This window comes from Oncorhynchus keta, chromosome 34 (genome assembly GCF_023373465.1).
Source record: "Oncorhynchus keta strain PuntledgeMale-10-30-2019 chromosome 34, Oket_V2, whole genome shotgun sequence".
NCBI lineage: Eukaryota > Metazoa > Chordata > Actinopteri > Salmoniformes > Salmonidae > Oncorhynchus > Oncorhynchus keta.
The window spans coordinates 3,395,125-3,415,888 of NC_068454.1; the positions used below are offsets into that span (position 1 = coordinate 3,395,125).

The 20,764-nt window shown below is 44.5% G+C and overlaps 1 protein-coding gene across 1 annotated transcript in view; it reads right to left on the reverse strand.

Annotated features, from left to right (window-relative positions):
• The window catches only part of znf804a (zinc finger protein 804A), a 164,506-nt gene extending 148,921 nt beyond the window's left edge, over positions 1 to 15,585 (reverse strand). Inside the window, exon 1 of the mRNA XM_052492592.1 lies at positions 14,598 to 15,585. Within this exon, the coding sequence (XP_052348552.1) occupies positions 14,598 to 14,708 (111 nt within the window). The 5' untranslated portion in view covers positions 14,709 to 15,585. The remainder of the gene's footprint in view (positions 1 to 14,597) is intronic.
• Between the last annotated feature and the right edge of the window lie 5,179 nt (positions 15,586 to 20,764).

A 20,764-nucleotide genomic window follows, 5' to 3' on the forward strand; every position in this document is an offset into this window, starting at 1 on the left:
TCAGAGACAGTATACTACCAGAGACATACAGTACCAGAGACATACAGTACCAGAGACATATAGTACCAGATGGTACAGCTAAGACCAGAGACATATAGTACCAGAGACATACAGTACCAGATGGTTCAGCTAAGTACCAGAGACATACAGTACCAGAGACATACAGTACCAGAGACATATAGTACCAGATGGTTCAGAGACATAAGACCAGAGACATACAGTACCAGAGACATACAGTACCAGATGGTTCAGCTAAGACCAGAGACATACAGTACCAGAGACATACAGTACCAGAGACATATAGTACCAGATGGTTCAGCTAAGACCAGAGACATACAGTACCAGAGACATACAGTACCAGAGACATATAGTACCAGATGGTTCAGCTAAGACCAGAGACATATAGTACCAGAGACATACAGTACCAGAGACATATAGTACCAGATGGTTCAGCTAAGACCAGAGACATATAGTACCAGAGACATACAGTACCAGATGGTACCAGAGACAGTACCAGAGACTAATACCAGAGACATACAGTACCAGAGACATACAGTACCAGAGACATATAGTACCAGAGACATACAGTACCAGAGACATATAGTACCAGAGACATATAGTACCAGAGACATACAGTACCAGAGACATATAGTACCAGAGACATACAGTACCAGAGACATACAGTACCAGAGACATATAGTACCAGATGGTTCAGCTAAGACCAGAGACATATAGTACCAGAGACATACAGTACCAGATGGTTCAGCTAAGACCAGAGACATATAGTACCAGAGACATACAGTACCAGAGACATACAGTACCAGAGACATACAGTACCAGAGACATACAGTACCAGATGGTTCAGCTAAGAACAGAGACATATAGTACCAGAGACATATAGTACCAGAGACATACAGTACCAGAGACATACAGTACCAGATGGTTCAGCTAAGACCAGAGACATACAGTACCAGAGACATACAGTACCAGAGACATACAGTACCAGATGGTTCAGCTAAGACCAGAGACATACAGTACCAGATGGTTCAGCTAAGACCAGAGACATATAGTACCAGAGACATATAGTACCAGAGACATATAGTACCAGAGACATACAGTACCAGATTGTTCAGCTAAGACCAGAGACATATAGTACCAGAGACATATAGTACCAGAGACATACAGTACCAGAGACATACAGTACCAGAGACATACAGTACCAGATGGTTCAACTAAGACCAGAGACATATAGTACCAGAGACATATAGTACCAGAGACATATAGTACCAGAGACATACAGTACCAGAGACATACAGTACCAGATGGTTCAGCTAAGACCAGAGACATATAGTACCAGATGGTTCAGCTAAGTACCAGAGACATATAGTACCAGAGACATACAGTACCAGAGACATACAGTACCAGAGACATACAGTACCAGAGACATATAGTACCAGAGACATACAGTACCAGATGGTTCAGCTAAGACCAGAGACATACCAGAGACATATAGTACCAGATGGTTCAGCTAAGACCAGAGACATATAGTACCAGAGACATATAGTACCAGAGACATATAGTACCAGAGACATATAGTACCAGAGACATATAGTACCAGAGACATATAGTACCAGATGGTTCAGCTAAGACCAGAGACATATAGTACCAGAGACATATAGTACCAGAGACATATAGTACCAGAGACATACAGTACCAGATGGTTCACCAGAGACATATAGTACCAGAGACATATAGTACCAGAGACATACAGTACCAGATGGTTCAGCTAAGACCAGAGACATATAGTACCAGAGACATATAGTACCAGAGACATATAGTACCAGAGACATACAGTACCAGATGGTTCAGCTAAGACCAGAGACATATAGTACCAGAGACATACAGTACCAGAGACATACAGTACCAGAGACATATAGTACCAGAGACATATAGTACCAGAGACATACAGTACCAGAGACATACAGTACCAGAGACATACAGTACCAGAGACATACAGTACCAGATGGTTCAGCTAAGACCAGAGACATATAGTACCAGAGACATACAGTACCAGAGACATACAGTACCAGAGACATACAGTACCAGAGACATACAGTACCAGATGGTTCAGCTAAGACCAGAGACATATAGTACCAGATACATATAGTACCAGAGACATACAGTACCAGAGACATACAGTACCAGATGGTTCAGCTAAGACCAGAGACATATAGTACCAGAGACATACAGTACCAGATGGTTCAGCTAAGCCCAGAGACATATAGTACCAGAGACATACAGTACCAGAGACATACAGTACCAGAGACATACAGTACCAGATGGTTCAGCTAAGACCAGAGACATATAGTACCAGAGACATATAGTACCAGAGACATACAGTACCAGATGGTTCAGCTAAGACCAGAGACATATAGTACCAGAGACATATAGTACCAGAGACATACAGTACCAGAGACATATAGTACCAGAGACATATAGTACCAGATGGTTCAGCTAAGACCAGAGACATATAGTACCAGAGACATATAGTACCAGAGACATACAGTACCAGATGGTTATAGTACCAGAGACATATAGTACTACAGTACCAGAGACATACAGTAGATGGTTCCAGAGACATACAGTACCAGATGGTTCAGTACCAGAGACATATAGTACCAGAGACATATAGTACCAGATGGTTCAGCTAAGACCAGAGACATATAGTACCAGAGACATATAGTACCAGAGACATATAGTACCAGAGACATACAGTACCAGATGGTTCAGCTAAGACCAGAGACATATAGTACCAGAGACATATAGTACCAGAGACATATAGTACCAGAGACATACAGTACCAGATTGTTCAGCTAAGACCAGAGACATATAGTACCAGAGACATATAGTACCAGAGACATACAGTACCAGAGACATACAGTACCAGAGACATACAGTACCAGAGACATACAGTACCAGAGACATATAGTACCAGAGACATACAGTACCAGAGACATACAGTACCAGATGGTTCAACTAAGACCAGAGACATATAGTACCAGAGACATATAGTACCAGAGACATATAGTACCAGAGACATACAGTACCAGAGACATACAGTACCAGATGGTTCAGCTAAGACCAGAGACATATAGTACCAGAGACATATAGTACCAGAGACATACAGTACCAGATGGTTCAGCTAAGACCAGAGACATATACCAGAGACATATAGTACCAGAGACATATAGTACCAGAGACATATAGTTCCAGATGGTTCAGCTTATAGACCAGAGACATATAGTACCAGAGACATTCAGTACCAGATGGTTCAGCTAAGACCAGAGACATATAGTACCAGAGACATATAGTACCAGATGGTTCAGCTAAGACCAGAGACATATAGTACCAGAGACATATAGTACCAGAGACATATAGTACCAGAGACATACAGTACCAGATGGTTCAGCTAAGACCAGAGACATATAGTACCAGAGACATATAGTACCAGAGACATATAGTACCAGAGACATACAGTACCAGATGGTTCAGCTAAGACCAGAGACATATAGTACCAGAGACATATAGTACCAGAGACATACAGTACCAGATGGTTCAGCTAAGACCAGAGACATATAGTACCAGAGACATATAGTACCAGAGACATACAGTACCAGAGACATACAGTACCAGATGGTTCAGCTAAGACCAGAGACATATAGTACCAGAGACATATAGTACCAGAGACATACAGTACCAGAGACATACAGTACCAGAGACATATAGTACCAGAGACATATAGTACCAGAGACATATAGTACCAGAGACATACAGTACCAGATGGTTCAGCTAAGACCAGAGACATATAGTACCAGAGACATATAGTACCAGAGACATACAGTACCAGAGACATATAGTACCAGAGACATATAGTACCAGAGACATACAGTACCAGAGACATATAGTACCAGATGGTTTAGCTAAGACCAGAGACATGTCTAGAGGTATGTCTAGAGGTATGTCTAGAGGTATGTCTAGAGGTATGTCTAGTGTCTAGAGGTATGTCTAGAGGTATGTCTAGTGTCTAGAGGTATGTCTAGAGGTATGTCTGGAGGTATGTCTAGAGGTATGTCTAGTGTCTAGAGGTATGTCTAGAGGTATGTCTATTGACATCTTACATTTGGAGTTGGAGTGGGGGGCGGAAACAGATAATGATTTCAGAACGGTTCTTAAGGAAATAGTTTGTTGAGAAAGCTTGTGAAATCTGTCAAATTCTCTATTTACGTTTTGACACAAAACACTGTCAGACTTTAAAATTAAAAAATTTTGGAACATAAAACAGATGAAACCAATTACACATCGTTAACACACTGCATCAGGGGGAGTATTTATATGGAAGGGAGACTGTTATAATGATTTAAAGCCAAATTAGTTTCTATTCCCGACAACAACAGGTCAGTATATCACGCTCCTATTAAATGAACGATGCAGTAGTTCAGTATAATGAGTGTTGGAGAAATTAGAGTGGGAAGGGTATCACTTCTCTCTCTCTCTCTCTCTCTCTCTCTGTGTCTCTCTCTCTCTGTCTCTCTCTCTCTCTCTCTCTCTCTCTCTCTCTCTCTCTCTCTCTCTCTCTCTCTCTCTCTCTCTCTCTCTCTCTCTCTCTCTCTCTCTCTCTCTCTCTCTCTCTCTCTCTCTCTCTCTCTCTCTCTCTCTGTCTCTCTCTCTCTCTCTCTCTGTCTCTCCCTCCTAAAACCACTAGTTGAAAGGGCATCTGATCCGATGCTCTTCAGAATGACATCTAGATAATGTAATGAGTTTTAAAGTTGGAAATTAGTAAAGGGGAGAGAAGCGCTGAGGTCTAAGGATCCGAGGGTTTCTACTGAGCTAACATAGGGAATTGTTTTAAGATGGGTCATTTAGCTTTTTTCTTACTGTAAGAATTGTAAGACCCCTGTGGGTTTCAAAAAGATATATAAAAAATATATATATATTTGATGAAACGTTGAATTTGGCCCATAGAAATGCATTGAACATCAGATTGGTAAAAACAGATGAAAATACATCAAAACGAAGTATGTTTTGAAGTTAATGTCCTATATCTGAGACATAAACTCAGAATACATTTTTAAAATGGTCCTTCTGTAGCTCAGTTGGTAGAGCATGGTGCTTGTAACGCCAGGGTAGTGGGTTCGATTCCTGGGACCACCCATACGTAGAATGTATGCACACATGACTGTAAGTCGCTTTGGATAAAAGCGTCTGCTAAATGGCATATATTATTTATTATTATTATTAAAATGTTTTATATCAGTACACCTCTGAAGCGGAAATGCCTGATTCTTTTCCACTCATTTACCTCATCTCGGTTCGATTCAGATGAGTTCCCAGAGACCATTGTGTTCGTGAGAGTCTCATTTGTCCGTAAAGGGGTCATATTCGTCTGTAGGCTAAACCATTACGGACACTAAAGACGTTTTCGTGACAAGACTGATCTCCGGGATATCTCCTGGTCTGACAAACAGCGCTGTAGCTAAGTTACCTTCCACCGCAGATGAGGAAGACATCGGCCAATGCCGTGGATGAAGACACAGGAAAAAATACAGATGTCTTTAACTTTAACAGACAGATTTTGATAAATATATATATATATATGCTCATTTGAGATTCACAGGGGGAGCGGAGCGGACATCGAAAGCCCGGACAATAAACAGATTTTTCTGTCATTTATTTACTGTATTTCAACACTATGACAATGGAATAATACTTTGAAATTGTGGAAAAATATGATATTGCCGTTTTAGTGTAAAAGACCGCCTGAAATTTCTGCCTGTTTTGGTGGGATGACGTTTCGGCCTGCTTGGTAACATCACCAGGTGGAAAAATGATTTGGTAGACCAATAAAAATTATTTGGTAGACCAATCAAAATGCTTTGGTAGACCAATAAAAAATATTTGGTAGACCAATAAAAATGCTTTGGTAGACCAATAAAAATGCTTTGGTAGACCAATAAAAAATATTTGGTAGACCAATAAAAATGATTTGGTAGACCAATAAAAAATATTTATTGAGAAATTGCTCTTTGTTAAGAAGAGACATTTGTTTCTTCTTTTTTTACCATTTTAATTGAAAATAATCACAGTAACTTAATTAATTGTTACCCAGAAATCATTTGATATTGAGATAAAAAAAAAACGTCTTCATTTGGCCTTTAAACCACCCAGTTGTTAGGCCATCTGATACAAGCCTTAGTCGAACTGTTCGGACTGAAATCTACTGCCTCTGATAACAGTGTGAGATCGTTCCAGGGTTGCTGCTGTCTTCTGAACAGCTCTCTAGGGAAGACATCCTCTGACGTTTCTCTGTACTTCACAGCCAGCCAATCACAGTTAACAACCAGCAACACAGTATAACACCCACACCATCAGGCCGACACAGCTTCAAACACATCTAGATGTAAAGTTAAATTCCAAAAGCCACATTGACGACCACTCATTTACTCATGTGGTAGAGCATGGCGCTTGTAACGCCAGGGTAGTGGGTTCGATTCCCGGGACCACCCATACGTAGAATGTATGCACACATGACTGTAAGTCGCTTTGGATAAAAGCGTCAGCTAAATGGCATATATATAAAAGGCCCAGCGTCATGCAGCTGGAGATCTGATAGAAGGACAACTACAACGGACTGAAAGCATGTCTTTTAAAAAAAAAAAATTATAACACACATTTAAGTTTTAATTTATTATTTTTTTTATTTTTTTTACATTTAACTCCAAAGCCATAGCGATGAGCATGTGATTTAAAATATCACAACATCAGATTCTAAAGAGGTATCTGAAGTAGTAGACAGAACACCAGCAGTAGCCTCGGCTACTTGAACTTTCACCGATTCCTCTCCTGTGTTACGTTTATCTAATGGTGATTATTCTGTGTCTCTGTACTGAGCCCTGCGATGCGTGTTGATGTACTGAGCGGGCGTAGCAGAAATCCAGCTCAGGCTCATGTAGAAAGTACCACTAATTATAGTCCTCTGGGACTCTCTGAGGGGCACTCCATTACCACCACGCAGCAGCATCAAGTCCGGCTGTGGTATAACGATGACCACTGGAGCACTCCTACCCTCCCTGTTTTCCTACCTCCATCCCTGGCTTCATCTCTCACCCCCCCCTCACTCTCTCTCTCTCTCTCTCTCTCTCTCTCTCTCTCTCTCTCTCTCTCTCTCTCTCTCTCTCTCTCTCTCTCTCTCTCTCTCTCTCTCTCTCTCTCTCTCTCTCTCTCTCTCTCTCTCTCTCATTCTCTCTCTCTCTTTCTTTCATTCTCTCTCTCTCTCATTCTCTCTCTCTCTCTCTCTCTCTCTCTCTCTCTCTCTCTCTCTCTCTCTCTCTCTCTCTCTCTCTCTCTCTTCTCTCTCTCTCTCTCTCTCTCTCTCTCTCTCTCTCTCTCTCTCTCTCTTCTCTCTCTCTCTTTCTTTCATTCTCTCTCTCTCTCATTCTCTCTCTCTCTTTCTTCTCTCTCTCTCTCATTCTCTCTCTCTCTCTCTCTCTCTCTCTCTCTCTCTCTCTCTCTCTCTCTCTCTCTTCTCTTCTCTCTCTCTCTTTCATTCTCTCCCTCCCTCCCTATATATTTCACTCTCTGTCATTATCTCTCCCTATCTCTCTCTCTCTCTCCCCATCTCTCTATCATTATATATCTCTCTCTCTCCCTGTCTATCTCTCCCTATCATATTCATATTCGCTATGCTTTATTTGCATGAAGGAGAAGGTTAGTGTTGCGAAGTGATGCACATACAAATATGAACACAACCTTGACAACAATAAGAATAGATTTAGCACTAATAATATATAACAGATAAAACAACAAAACACACTGTCTCCTAACACAGAGCTGTCCACAGTCACCCACTGTCTGACCACTAACACACTGTCTCCTCACACAGAGCTGTCCAACCACTAACACACTGTCTCCTCACACAGAACTGTCCACAGAGTCACCCACTGTCCGACCACTAACACACTGTCTCCTCACACAGAACTGTCCGACCACTAACACACTGTCTCCTCACACAGAACTGTCCACAGAGTCACCCACTGTCCGACCACTAACACACTGTCTCCTCACACAGAGCTGTCCGACCACTAACACACTGTCTCCTCACACAGAACTGTCCACAGAGTCACCCACTGTGCGACCACTAACACACTGTCTCCTCACACAGAGCTGTGCGACCACTAACACACTGTCTCCTAACACAGAGCTGTCCGACCACTAACACACTGTCTCCTCACACAGAGCTGTCCGACCACTAACACACTGTCTCCTCACACAGAGCTGTCCGACCACTAACACACTGTCTCCTAACACAGAGCGACCACTAACACACTGTCTCCTCACACAGAGCTGTCCGACCACTAACACACTGTCTCCTAACACAGAGCGACCACTAACACACTGTCTCCTAACACAGAGCGACCACTAACACACTGTCTCCTAACACAGAACGGTCCACAGAGTCACCCACTGTGCGAACACAAACAACGTGTAGACTGAGACATCTCTCTCCCCCTCTTTTGTATCCAAACTCTAAACGTCTTTCCGATTAGATGTGAGTCTAGATCACCACATAGAAGAGCCCAGACACTGAACATTTAGTGTAGTATCTCTAACTGAATATTCTGAAATCCTTTTCCTATTTGACAGAGAGATTTTTGAAGAAGCATTTAAATTTAAATTACACATATGTTCTGACTGGTTCTCAATCATTCATTTAAAAAAAAAAAATTGAATCCATATTTGTTTAGCCTTTTTTTTCGTTTACTGGGGTTGGTCTGACTAGTCCTTTCGTCTACAACGCCTCCTTAATTCTCTGCTATGTTTCATTACGGTGAGTTTATCAATCAGCTGATCAGTCGTTTATCAATCAGATGATCAGTCGTTTATCAATCAGATGATCAGTCGTTTATCAATCAGATGATCAGACGTTTATCAATCAGATGATCAGTCGTTTATCAATCAGCTGATCAGTCGTTTATCAATCAGATGATCAGTCGTTTATCAATCAGCTGATCAGTCGTTTATCAATCAGCTGATCAGTCGTTTATCAATCAGATGATCAGTCGTTTATCAATCAGCTGATCAGTCGTTTATCAATCAGATGATCAGTCGTTTATCAATCAGCTGATCAGTCGTTTATCAATCAGCTGATCAGTTGTTTGAACCATTTGTGAATACATCGTTGTCTGTCCATGTTTCAAGTCGATATTCATAATGCTATGTAGAACGGATAAAGAGCACAACACCACAACGTTCCAGCTGTGTGTGTACTTATTTTATTATTATATTATTATTATATTATTATTATTAGTAGTAGTAGTAGTATTATTATTATTATTATTATTATTATTATTATTATTATTATTAGTATATTATTATTATTATTATTATTAGTATTATTATTATTATTATTATTATTATTAGTATATTATTATTATTATTATTATTAGTAGTAGTAGTAGTAGTAGTAGTAGTAGTAGTATTATTATTATTATTATTAGTATATGATTATTATTATTATTATTATTAGTATTATTAGTATATTATTATTATTATTATTATTAGTAGTAGTAGTAGTAGTAGTAGTAGTAGTATTATTATTATTAGTAGTAGTAGTAGTAGTAGTATTATTATTATTATTATTATTATTAGTATATGATTATTATTATTATTATTATTATTAGTAGTAGTAGTAGTACTAGTAGTATATTATTATTATATTATTATTATTATTATTATTATTAGTTATATTTCTAAATGTTTCTGTGGGATGTGTTTAACAGTGGATTGCTTCATCTGTGGGACAATCTGTCATCATTGTTATCGTGTGTTGTAGCAGGATTTAAGAGATCCAAGAAATAGACAATATGTTAGTATTTATAATATATATTTAGGTTATTCTCTATCATCAGTCTCTAGGCTACATACGAATACATTGGTAGTTTACCATGTCAACTGTAGTACATGGCTGTTTTACTCCAGTAGTTTAGAGTAGATTGGAGCCACCTCGCTCCGTCCCCTCTCACCGTCCCCTCTGTCTGTCCCCTCTCTCCGTCCCCTCTCTCCGTCCCCTCTCTCCGTCCCCTCTGTCTGTCCCCTCTCTCCGCCCCCTCTGTCTGTCCCCTCTCTCCGTCCCCTCTCTCCGTCCCCTCTGTCTGTCCCCTCTCTCCGTCCCCTCTCTCCGTCCCCTCTCTCCGTCCCCTCTCTCCGTCCCCTCTGTCTGTCCCCTCTCTCTGTCTCATCTCTCCGTCCCCTCTCTCCGTCCCCTCTCTCTGTCTCATCTCTCCGTCCCCTCTCTCCGTCCCCTCTCTCCGTCCCCTCTCTCCGTCCCCTCTGTCTGCCCCCTCTCTCCATCCCCTCTGTCTGCCCCCTCTCTCCATCCCCTCTGTCTGCCCCCTCTCTCCATCCCCTCTGTCTGCCCCCTCTCTCCATCCCCTCTGTCTGCCCCCTCTCTCCATCCCCTCTCTCCGTCCCCTCTCTCTGTCTCATCTCTCCGTCCCCTCTCTCCGTCCCCTCTCTCCGTCCCCTCTCTCCATCCCCTCTGTCTGCCCCCTCTCTCCATCCCCTCTGTCTGCCCCCTCTCTCCATCCCCTCTGTCTGCCCCCTCTCTCCATCCCCTCTGTCTGCCCCCTCTCTCCATCCCCTCTGTCTGCCCCCTCTCTCCATCCCCTCTGTCTGCCCCCTCTCTCCATCCCCTCTGTCTGTCCCATCTCTCCATCCCCTCTGTCTGTCTCATCTCTCCATCCCCTCTGTCTGTCTCATCTCTCCGTCCCCTCTCTCCGTCCCCTCTCTCCGTCCCCTCTGTCTGCCCCCTCTCTCTGTCCCCTCTGTCTGCCCCCTCTCTCCGTCCCCTCTGTCCGTCCCCTCTCTCCGTCCCCTCTGTCTGCCCCCTCTCTCCGTCCCCTCTCTCCATCCCCTCTGTCTGCCCCCTCTCTCCGTCCCCTCTGTCTGCCCCCTCTCTCCGTCCCCTCTGTCTGCCCCCTCTCTCCGTCCCCTCTGTCTGCCCCCTCTCTCCGTCCCCTCTGTCTGCCCCCTCTCTCCGTCCCCTCTGTCTGCCCCCTCTCTCCATCCCCTCTCTCCGTCCCCTCTGTCTGTCCCCTCTCTCCGCCCCCTCTGTCTGTGCCCTCTCTCCGCCCCCTCTGTCTGTCCCCTCTCTCCTTCCCCTTTGTCTGCCCCCTCTCTCCATCCCCTCTGTCTGCCCCCTCTCTCCGTCCCCTCTGTCCGTCCCCTCTCTCCATCCCCTCTCTCCATCCCCTCTCTCCGTCCCCTCTCTCCGTCCCCTCTGTCTGCCCCCTCTCTCCGTCCCCTCTGTCTGCCCCCTCTCTCCATCCCCTCTGTCTGTCTCATCTCTCCGTCCCCTCTCTCCGTCCCCTCTCTCTGTCTCATCTCTCCGTCCCCTCTCTCCGTCCCCTCTCTCCATCCTCTCTGTCTGTCTCATCTCTCCGTCCCCTCTCTCCGTCCCCTCTCTCCGTCCCCTCTCTCTGTCTCATCTCTCCATCCCCTCTCTCTGTCCCATCTCTCCGTCCCCTCTCTCTGTCCCATCTCTCCGTCCCCTCTCTCTGTCTCATCTCTGTCTCTCTCTCTGTCTCTCTCCCTCTCTCAGTCTGTCACATCTCTCTCCGTCCCGTCCCCCTCTCCCCCTCTCTCTCTCTCTCTCTCTCTCTCTCTCTCTCTCTCTCTCTCTCTCTCTCTCTCTCTCTCTCTCTCTCTCTCTCTCTCTCTCTCTCTCTCTCTCTCTCTCTCTCTCTCTCTCTCTCTCTCTCTCTCTCTCTCTCTCTCAGTATATTTACATTGGCTGTGTGTGGTGCTGGCAGGACGGGACATCCCCCATCACCCCCCGTCCTCTGCTCCCGGCCTCTAAGTAATTCTAGATTAAATGACATCAGGTCTCCCCCGCAGTGAGAGATGGAGTGAAACGATAACCCTGAGGGGTGGAAGCTAGATGGAGCCTGGGTAATGGCCCAGAGCACCCAGCCCTGGCCACAGAGAAGGAGAGGTTGCTGCTACAGCTTCCTTCTCAGTGCCCTGACTGATATTCTGTTAAACACAATGTGGGAAGACAGAGAACTCATAGAGTGGGAATAGAGCACTTCAATATTTCATGTCCAATCATTTCTGATTTGTTAAAAGAGAGCGTTGTTGGCTTTCAGGAAAGCTCTGTTCTCCTCGACTGACTGAAGAGTAGAGAGAGAGAGAGTGTTTTTTTTTTTAGGGAGAGCATGAACAATTGAACAATAATCAGCAGCGTATTCACATGCTTTGAAAAGCCAAGGCGCTGCCTCCTTTAAGGAAGTCTTAACTCTTGCATTTAAATTAGATTAGTGTGTGTAGTGAGTAATCCGGGTAGTAGCACTGATAATATCTGGTGTGGGCGATGATCTCTATGACAAACAATGGAGAGATCATACTTTTTGTTTACATAATTAATAACTCCTAAAAAATCTCTCCAAGCAGAAATCTCTAGACGTATTTATCCTCTCCCCTAATTTCCCCACTGTGTTGCCCCAGATTCCGAGTTCTGATTGTGGAATTTGCCATGTGTATTCTAGAATGCACGTTTCTGGTTGGGCAAACAGAAGGATTAATTTGCATCACAACTAAACCCCTAGCTACAGTAAAAGGACGATTAAGGACTCAATCCTATGACATCACTTATGACTGCGTGTTTAGAGATTAGCGGCGTGCTCGCCATCCATCTGGTGGGAATTTAGCCACGGTCACTGGTCAGAACGCGTCCTTCTGTGACACGTTCACCGTTCTTGTTCTTGTTCTGTCAGGCAGTCAGGATGGAACATTGGAACATTGGAACTAAAATGAACTCCTTGGGTCTGTGACACGTTCACCGTTCTTGTTCTTGTTCTGTCAGGCAGTCAGGATGGAACATTGGAACATTGGAACTAAAATGAACTCCTTGGGTCTGTGACACGTTCACCGTTCTTGTTCTTGTTCTGTCAGGCAGTCAGGATGGAACATTGGAACATTGGAACTAAAATGAACTCCTTGGGTCTGTGACACGTTCACCGTTCTTGTTCTTGTTCTGTCAGGCAGTCAGGATGGAACATTGGAACATTGGAACTAAAATGAACTCCTTGGGTCTGTGACACGTTCACCGTTCTTGTTCTTGTTCTGTCAGGCAGTCAGGATGGAACATTGGAACTAAAATGAACTCCTTGGGTCTGTGACACGTTCACCGTTCTGTTCTCTATGTCGACCGGAACATTTGAACACAATGAACTCTCTCTGTGTTGTAGCACAGCAGCTTACCGAATCCAAAAGGCTAGTGTTTCTACATTTACATACCTTTACTCAAAATGTCTTTCAAGGGAGAAACAAGAGGTAGAGGAAAGAATCCAATGCCCTTGTGAAAACAGAGTAAGATAGAGAGTCATGGTGGACACAACAGAGTAAGATAGAGAGTCATGGTGGACACAACAGAGTAAGATAGAGAGTCATAGTGGACACAACAGAGTAAGATAGAGAGTCATAGTGGACACAACAGAGTAAGATAGCGAGTCATAGTGGACACAACAGAGTAAGATAGAGAGTCATGGTGGACACAACAGAGTAAGATAGAGAGTCATGGTGGACACAACAGAGTAAGATAGAGAGTCATAGTGGACACAACAGAGTAAGATAGAGAGTCATAGTGGACACAACAGAGTAAGATAGAGAGTCATGGTGGACACAACAGAGTAAGATAGGGAGTCATGGTGGACACAACAGAGTAAGATAGAGAGTCATGGTGGACACAACAGAGTAAGATAGAGAGTCATAGTGGACACAACAGAGTAAGATAGAGAGTCATGGTGGACACAACAGAGTAAGATAGAGAGTCATGGTGGACACAACAGAGTAAGATAGAGAGTCATAGTGGACACAACAGAGTAAGATAGAGAGTCATAGTGGACACAACAGAGTAAGATAGAGAGTCATGGTGGACACAACAGAGTAAGATAGAGAGTCATGGTGGACACAACAGAGTAAGATAGAGAGTCATAGTGGACACAACAGAGTAAGATAGAGAGTCATAGTGGACACAACAGAGTAAGATAGAGAGTCATGGTGGACACAACAGAGTAAGATAGAGAGTCATAGTGGACACAACAGAGTAAGATAGAGAGTCATGGTGGACACAACAGAGTAAGATAGCGAGTCATAGTGGACACAACAGAGTAAGATAGCGAGTCATAGTGGACACAACAGAGTAAGATAGAGAGTCATGGTGGACACAACAGAGTAAGATAGAGTGTCATAGTGGACACAACAGAGTAAGATAGAGAGTCATGGTGGACACAACAGAGTAAGATAGAGAGTCATGGTGGACACAACAGAGTAAGATAGAGAGTCATGGTGGACACAACAGAGTAAGATAGCGAGTCCCGTTTGACGTCTTACTCTTTGCTTCCCAGTCAAACTAAGTTCTGGAAGGCTTCTGTCCCACCCATCATAGCAGAGAACACGAGCACGACGTACTCACAAAACACAACCAGAAAGTCATAAATAAAAAACATTTTTTGTTTTTTTTAAGTCGCTAGTTTACTTACCAAGTTCTTGTTGCCATTCTTGCTGAGGGGTCCGCGGAAAACTCCCTTGATGTTCCTAAAGTGGCCGTTGCTGAGGTGAGTAGAACTGATGACTATGTAGTAGCAAGCCATGAGGCACGGAGCTTCCACTGAGCGCAACAGACAAACAGTCAAGAGTCACGAGAAGACAAACGAAGAAGTCGTACAGAGTGTGAGATCTAGAGAACCTGTAGTCAAGTAGTTTTTTTTTAAACAGTGCCGTTCCCTGCGCTGACAAGTCAGATGTCAAGAGGATTCTAACGTCTCGGATCTAATAGACCCCGAACAGAACTCCTGTGGACAGACCTGCTACGTGCTGTCGGTGTCCGCCAATGCTCTGATCAAAACCCTGCGGTCAGTCCTTCAGTCAGGGGTTGAGAGAGTCAGTCAGTCTGTCTCTCTGAGTCACTTCAGAGTCAGTCAGTCTGTCTCTCTGAGTCACTTCAGAGTCAGTCAGTCTGTCTCTCTGAGTCACTTCAGAGTCAGTCTGTCTCTCTGAGTCACTTCAGAGTCAGTCTGTCTCTCTGAGTCACTTCAGAGTCAGTCAGTCTCTCTGAGCCACTTCAGAGTCAATCTGTCTCTCTGAGTCACTTCAGAGTCAATCTGTCTCTCTTAGCCACTTCAGCCAGTCAGTCTGTCTCTCTTAGCCACTTCAGAACTGTGTTGCTGCGTGGGCTTTGTTTCCTTCTTCCAGCTCTTTCAGGTTCTCAGCAGCAGTTTTCTTCTTTCCCTCGTTCCTTTCCTTCTCCTCTTGCATGGAGCTCAGGCAGTAGCAGCAGAGGACCAGAAACACAACAAGCTGCTCGGTGCTTCAGTCGGTGGATCCGTAGCCCTGGTCCAGCCTTTCCCTCCTCTCACTCCACTGAACCCGTCTTCAGGGGGCTCCCGCTTTCTCTCTGAGTCTCTGTCTGAGTGCTGGCTGGAGGTAGAGGAGATGCTGCACGGTCGTGGCAGCTGTGGCGGTAGAGGCTTGCCGTAGTGACAGAAACAGGCATGGTGCTGTAGTGTTTTCTGTTTTCCGGTCCAGTGCAGTGAGCCAATGGAAGAGAGCCACTGGTCTGATGGCGAGGAAGTGCATCTGTCACACAACGCCTGCTCTCCCGCCTCTCTCGCTCTCTCTCTCTCTCTCTCTCTCTCTCTCTCTCTCTCTCTATCTCTCTCTCCCTCTATCTCCCTCTATCTCTCTCTCTCTCTCTCTAGAGCCACTGAGTCAGCCCCCTGCTCCCCAGCCAACCAGGATTCAGCAGCATCTCTCTCGCTCTCTCTCTCTCTCTCTCTCTCTCTCTCTCTCTCTCTCTCTCTCTCTCTCTCTCTCTCTCTCTCCCACACACACACACAAATACGCACACGCACACACACACACACACACACACACAAAATACACACACACACGCACACACAAATACACACACACCAGCGCGCACACACACACACACACACACACACACACACACACACACACACACACACACACACACACACACACACTCGCATACACGCACACGCACACACACACACACACACACACACACTCTCTCTGTCGCCCTGCCCCCTCCCTCTCTCTCTGTCACCCTCCCCCTCCCTCTGTCGCCCTCCCTCCCTCTCTCTCTGTCGCCCTCCCCCTCCCCCTCCCTCTCTCTATGTCACCCTCCATCCCCCTCCCTCTCTCTCTGTCACCCTCCATCCCCCTCCCCTCTCTCTCTGTCACCCTCCATCCCCCTCCCTCTCTCTCTGTCACCCTCCATCCCCCCTCCCTCTCTCTCTGTCACCCTCCATCCCCCCTCCCTCTCTCTCTGTCACCCTCCCTCCCCCTCCCTCTCTCTCTGTCGCCCTCCCTCCCTCCCTACCCCATCCCTCCTTCTCTCTCTTGTGCCCTCCCTCCCTCTCTCTCTGTCGCCCTCCCTCCCTCTCTCTCTGCCCTCCTCCCTCATCCCTCCCTCTCTCTCTGTCACCTTCCCTCCTCCTCCCCCTCTCTCTCTCTGTCACCCTCCCTCCTCCCTCATCCCCCCTCTCTCTCTGTCACCCTCCCTCCTCCTCCCTCCTCCCTCCTCTCTCTCTCACTGTCACCCTCCCTCTTCCCTCCTCCCTCCTCCTCCCTCCTCCCTCCCCCCCCCTCTCTCTCTCTGTCACCCTCCCTCTTCCCTCCTCCCTCCTCCACCCCCCTCCCTCTCTCTCTCTCCTCCTCCCTTTTCCTTTCTCTCTCATCTGGCTGTAAGAAGCTGAGACAGGGCGAAAGGCAGGACTAATGCTGCTAGATGAGAATACAGCACGTCACATCCTCTGTCATCCATCTCGTAATGTGTTCATCTGTTTAAAAAGACATTTGTGTGCTGAAAGTAGTGGGCGTAGTTTAAGCTCTGTATGCCGACGCAATCCAGGACGTTGGCTGTTTGTGGCTTTAGCTCAGTGTGGACCCGCGGCACTGGGGTAGTAAAAAAAAAAAAAAAAAAAAAAAAAGTATAGTAATTCTCAGATGAATTTCTGTTCCCTTTCAACAAACGAAGGATATTATATCACACCGTGTCTGTTTAGAGGAAGATCAGACAGTCACTACCATCTCTCACGAGGTAATGTAGATCACAGTACAACACAGAATATTCACATCATCAACTGGGATGATGAAAAAGTCATGCAAGAGAGAGAGAGAGAGAGAGAGAGAGAGAGAGAGAGAGAGAGAGAGAGAGAGAGAGAGAGAGAGAGAGAGAGAGAGAGAGAGAGAGAGAGAGAGAGAGAAAAAAAAGTAAAAATCTGAATGAATGAGAAATGAATCCATTGAGCTATGTTAAGATAATCTCACACTGACACGCAGCGCAGTCTGAAATGGATTGTGCCTGAGACTTATTCTCATGTGACTTGTTTACCCAGAAGGAAGAGTTTTATATAGGCTTGATATGGTCAATTAGAGTGGCTAGGAGTGAGAGGCTTGATTTGGTCAATTAGAGTGGCTTGGAGTGAGAGGCTTGATATGGTCAATTAGAGTGGCTAGGAGTGAGAGGCTTGATATGGTCAATTAGAGTGGCTAGGAGTGAGAGGCTCGATATGGTCAATTAGAATGGCTAGGAGTGAGAGGCTCGATATGGTCAATTAGAGTGGCTAGGAGTGAGAGGCTTGATTTGGTCAATTAGAGTGGCTAGGAGTGAGAGGCTTGATATGGTCAATTAGAGTGGCTAGGAGTGAGAGGCTCGATATGGTCAATTAGAATGGCTAGGAGTGAGAGGCTCGATATGGTCAATTAGAGTGGCTAGGAGTGAGAGGCTTGATTTGGTCAATTAGAGTGGCTAGGAGTGAGAGGCTCGATATGGTCAATTAGAGTGGCTAGGAGTGAGAGGCTTGATATGGTCAATTAGAGTGGCTAGGAGTGAGAGGCTCGATATGGTCAATTAGAGTGGCTAGGAGTGAGAGGCTTGATTTGGTCAATTAGAGTGGCTAGGAGTGAGAGGCTCGATATGGTCAATTAGAGTGGCTAGGAGTGAGAGGCTTGATATGGTCAATTAGAGTGGCTTGGAGTGAGAGGCTTGATATGGTCAATTAGAGTGGCTAGGAGTTATATAGGCTTGATTTGGTCAATGAGAATGGCTAGGAGTTATATAGGCTTGATTTGGTCAATTAGAGTGGCTTGGAGTGAGAGGCTTGATATGGTCAATTAGAGTGGCTAGGAGTTATATAGACTTGATTTGGTCAATGAGAATGGCTAGGAGTTATATAGGCTTGATTTGGTCAATTAGAGTGGCTTGGAGTGAGAGGCTTGATTTGGTCAATTAGAGTGGCTAGGAGTTATATAGACTTGATTTGGTCAATGAGAATGGCTAGGAGTTATATAGGCTTGATTTGGTCAATTAGAGTGGCTAGGAGTGAGAGGCTTGATATGGTCAATTAGAATGGCTAGGAGTGAGAGGCTTGATATGGTCAATTAGAGTGGCTAGGAGTTATATAGACTTGATTTGGTCAATTAGAGTGGCTAGGACTTATATAGACTTGATTTGGTCAATTAGAGTGGCTAGGAGTGAGAGGCTTGATATGGTCAATTAGAGTGGCTAGGAGTGAGAGGCTTGATATGGTCAATTAGAGTGGCTAGGAGTGAGAGGCTTGATTTGGTCAATTAGAGTGGCTAGGAGTGAGAGGCTCGATATGGTCAATTAGAGTGGCTAGGAGTGAGAGGCTTGATATGGTCAATTAGAGTGGCTAGGAGTGAGAGGCTCGATATGGTCAATTAGAATGGCTAGGAGTGAGAGGCTCGATATGGTCAATTAGAGTGGCTAGGAGTGAGAGGCTTGATTTGGTCAATTAGAGTGGCTAGGAGTGAGAGGCTCGATATGGTCAATTAGAGTGGCTAGGAGTGAGAGGCTTGATATGGTCAATTAGAGTGGCTAGGAGTGAGAGGCTCGATATGGTCAATTAGAGTGGCTAGGAGTGAGAGGCTTGATTTGGTCAATTAGAGTGGCTAGGAGTGAGAGGCTCGATATGGTCAATTAGAGTGGCTAGGAGTGAGAGGCTTGATATGGTCAATTAGAGTGGCTAGGAGTTATATAGGCTTGATATGGTCAATTAGAGTGGCTTGGAGTGAGAGGCTTGATATGGTCAATTAGAGTGGCTAGGAGTTATATAGGCTTGATTTGGTCAATGAGAATGGCTAGGAGTTATATAGGCTTGATTTGGTCAATTAGAGTGGCTTGGAGTGAGAGGCTTGATATGGTCAATTAGAGTGGCTAGGAGTTATATAGACTTGATTTGGTCAATGAGAATGGCTAGGAGTTATATAGGCTTGATTTGGTCAATTAGAGTGGCTTGGAGTGAGAGGCTTGATTTGGTCAATTAGAGTGGCTAGGAGTTATATAGACTTGATTTGGTCAATGAGAATGGCTAGGAGTTATATAGGCTTGATTTGGTCAATTAGAGTGGCTAGGAGTGAGAGGCTTGATATGGTCAATTAGAATGGCTAGGAGTGAGAGGCTTGATATGGTCAATTAGAGTGGCTAGGAGTTATATAGACTTGATTTGGTCAATTAGAGTGGCTAGGACTTATATAGACTTGATTTGGTCAATTAGAGTGGCTAGGAGTTATATAGGCTTGATTTGGTCAATTAGAGTGGCTAGGAGTTATATAGACTTGATATGGTCAATTAGAGTGGCTTGGAGTGAGAGGCTTGATATGGTCAATTAGAATGGCTAGGAGTTATATAGACTTGATATGGTCAATTAGAGTGGCTAGGAGTGAGAGGCTTGATATGGTCAATTAGAATGGCTAGGAGTTATATAGGCTTGATTTGGTCAATTAGAGTGGCTTGGAGTGAGAGGCTTGATTTGGTCAATTAGAGTGGCTAGGAGTTATATAGACTTGATATGGTCAATTAGAGTGGCTTGGAGTGAGAGGCTTGATATGGTCAATTAGAATGGCTAGGAGTTATATAGGCTTGATTTGGTCAATTAGAATGGCTAGGAGTGAGAGGCTTGATTTGGTCAATTAGAATGGCTAGGAGTGAGAGGCTTGATATGGTCAATGAGAATGGCTAGGAGTTATATAGGCTTGATTTGGTCAATTAGAATGGCTAGGAGTGAGAGGCTTGATATGGTCAATTAGAGTGGCTAGGAGTTATATAGACTTGATTTGGTCAATTAGAGTGGCTAGGAGTTATATAGACTTGATTTGGTCAATTAGAATGGCTAGGACTTATATAGACTTGATTTGGTCAATTAGAGTGGCTAGGAGTTATATAGACCTGATTTGGTCAATTAGAGTGGCTAGGAGTGAGAGGCTTGATATGGTCAATTAGAATGGCTAGGAGTGAGAGGCTTGATATGGTCAATTAGAATGGCTTGGAGTGAGAGGCTTGATATGGTCAATTAGAATGGCTAGGAGTGAGAGGCTTGATATGGTCAATTAGAATGGCTAGGACTTATATAGACTTGATTTGGTCAATTAGAATGGCTATGAGTTATATAGACTTGATTTGGTCAATTAGAGTGGCTAGGAGTGAGAGGCTTGATATGGTCAATTAGAATGGCTTGGAGTGAGAGGCTTGATTTGGTCAATTAGAATGGCTAGGAGTTATATAGACTTGATTTGGTCAATTAGAGTGGCTAGGAGTGAGAGGCTTGATTTGGTCAATTAGATTGGCTAGGAGTTATATAGGCTTGATTTGGTCAATTAG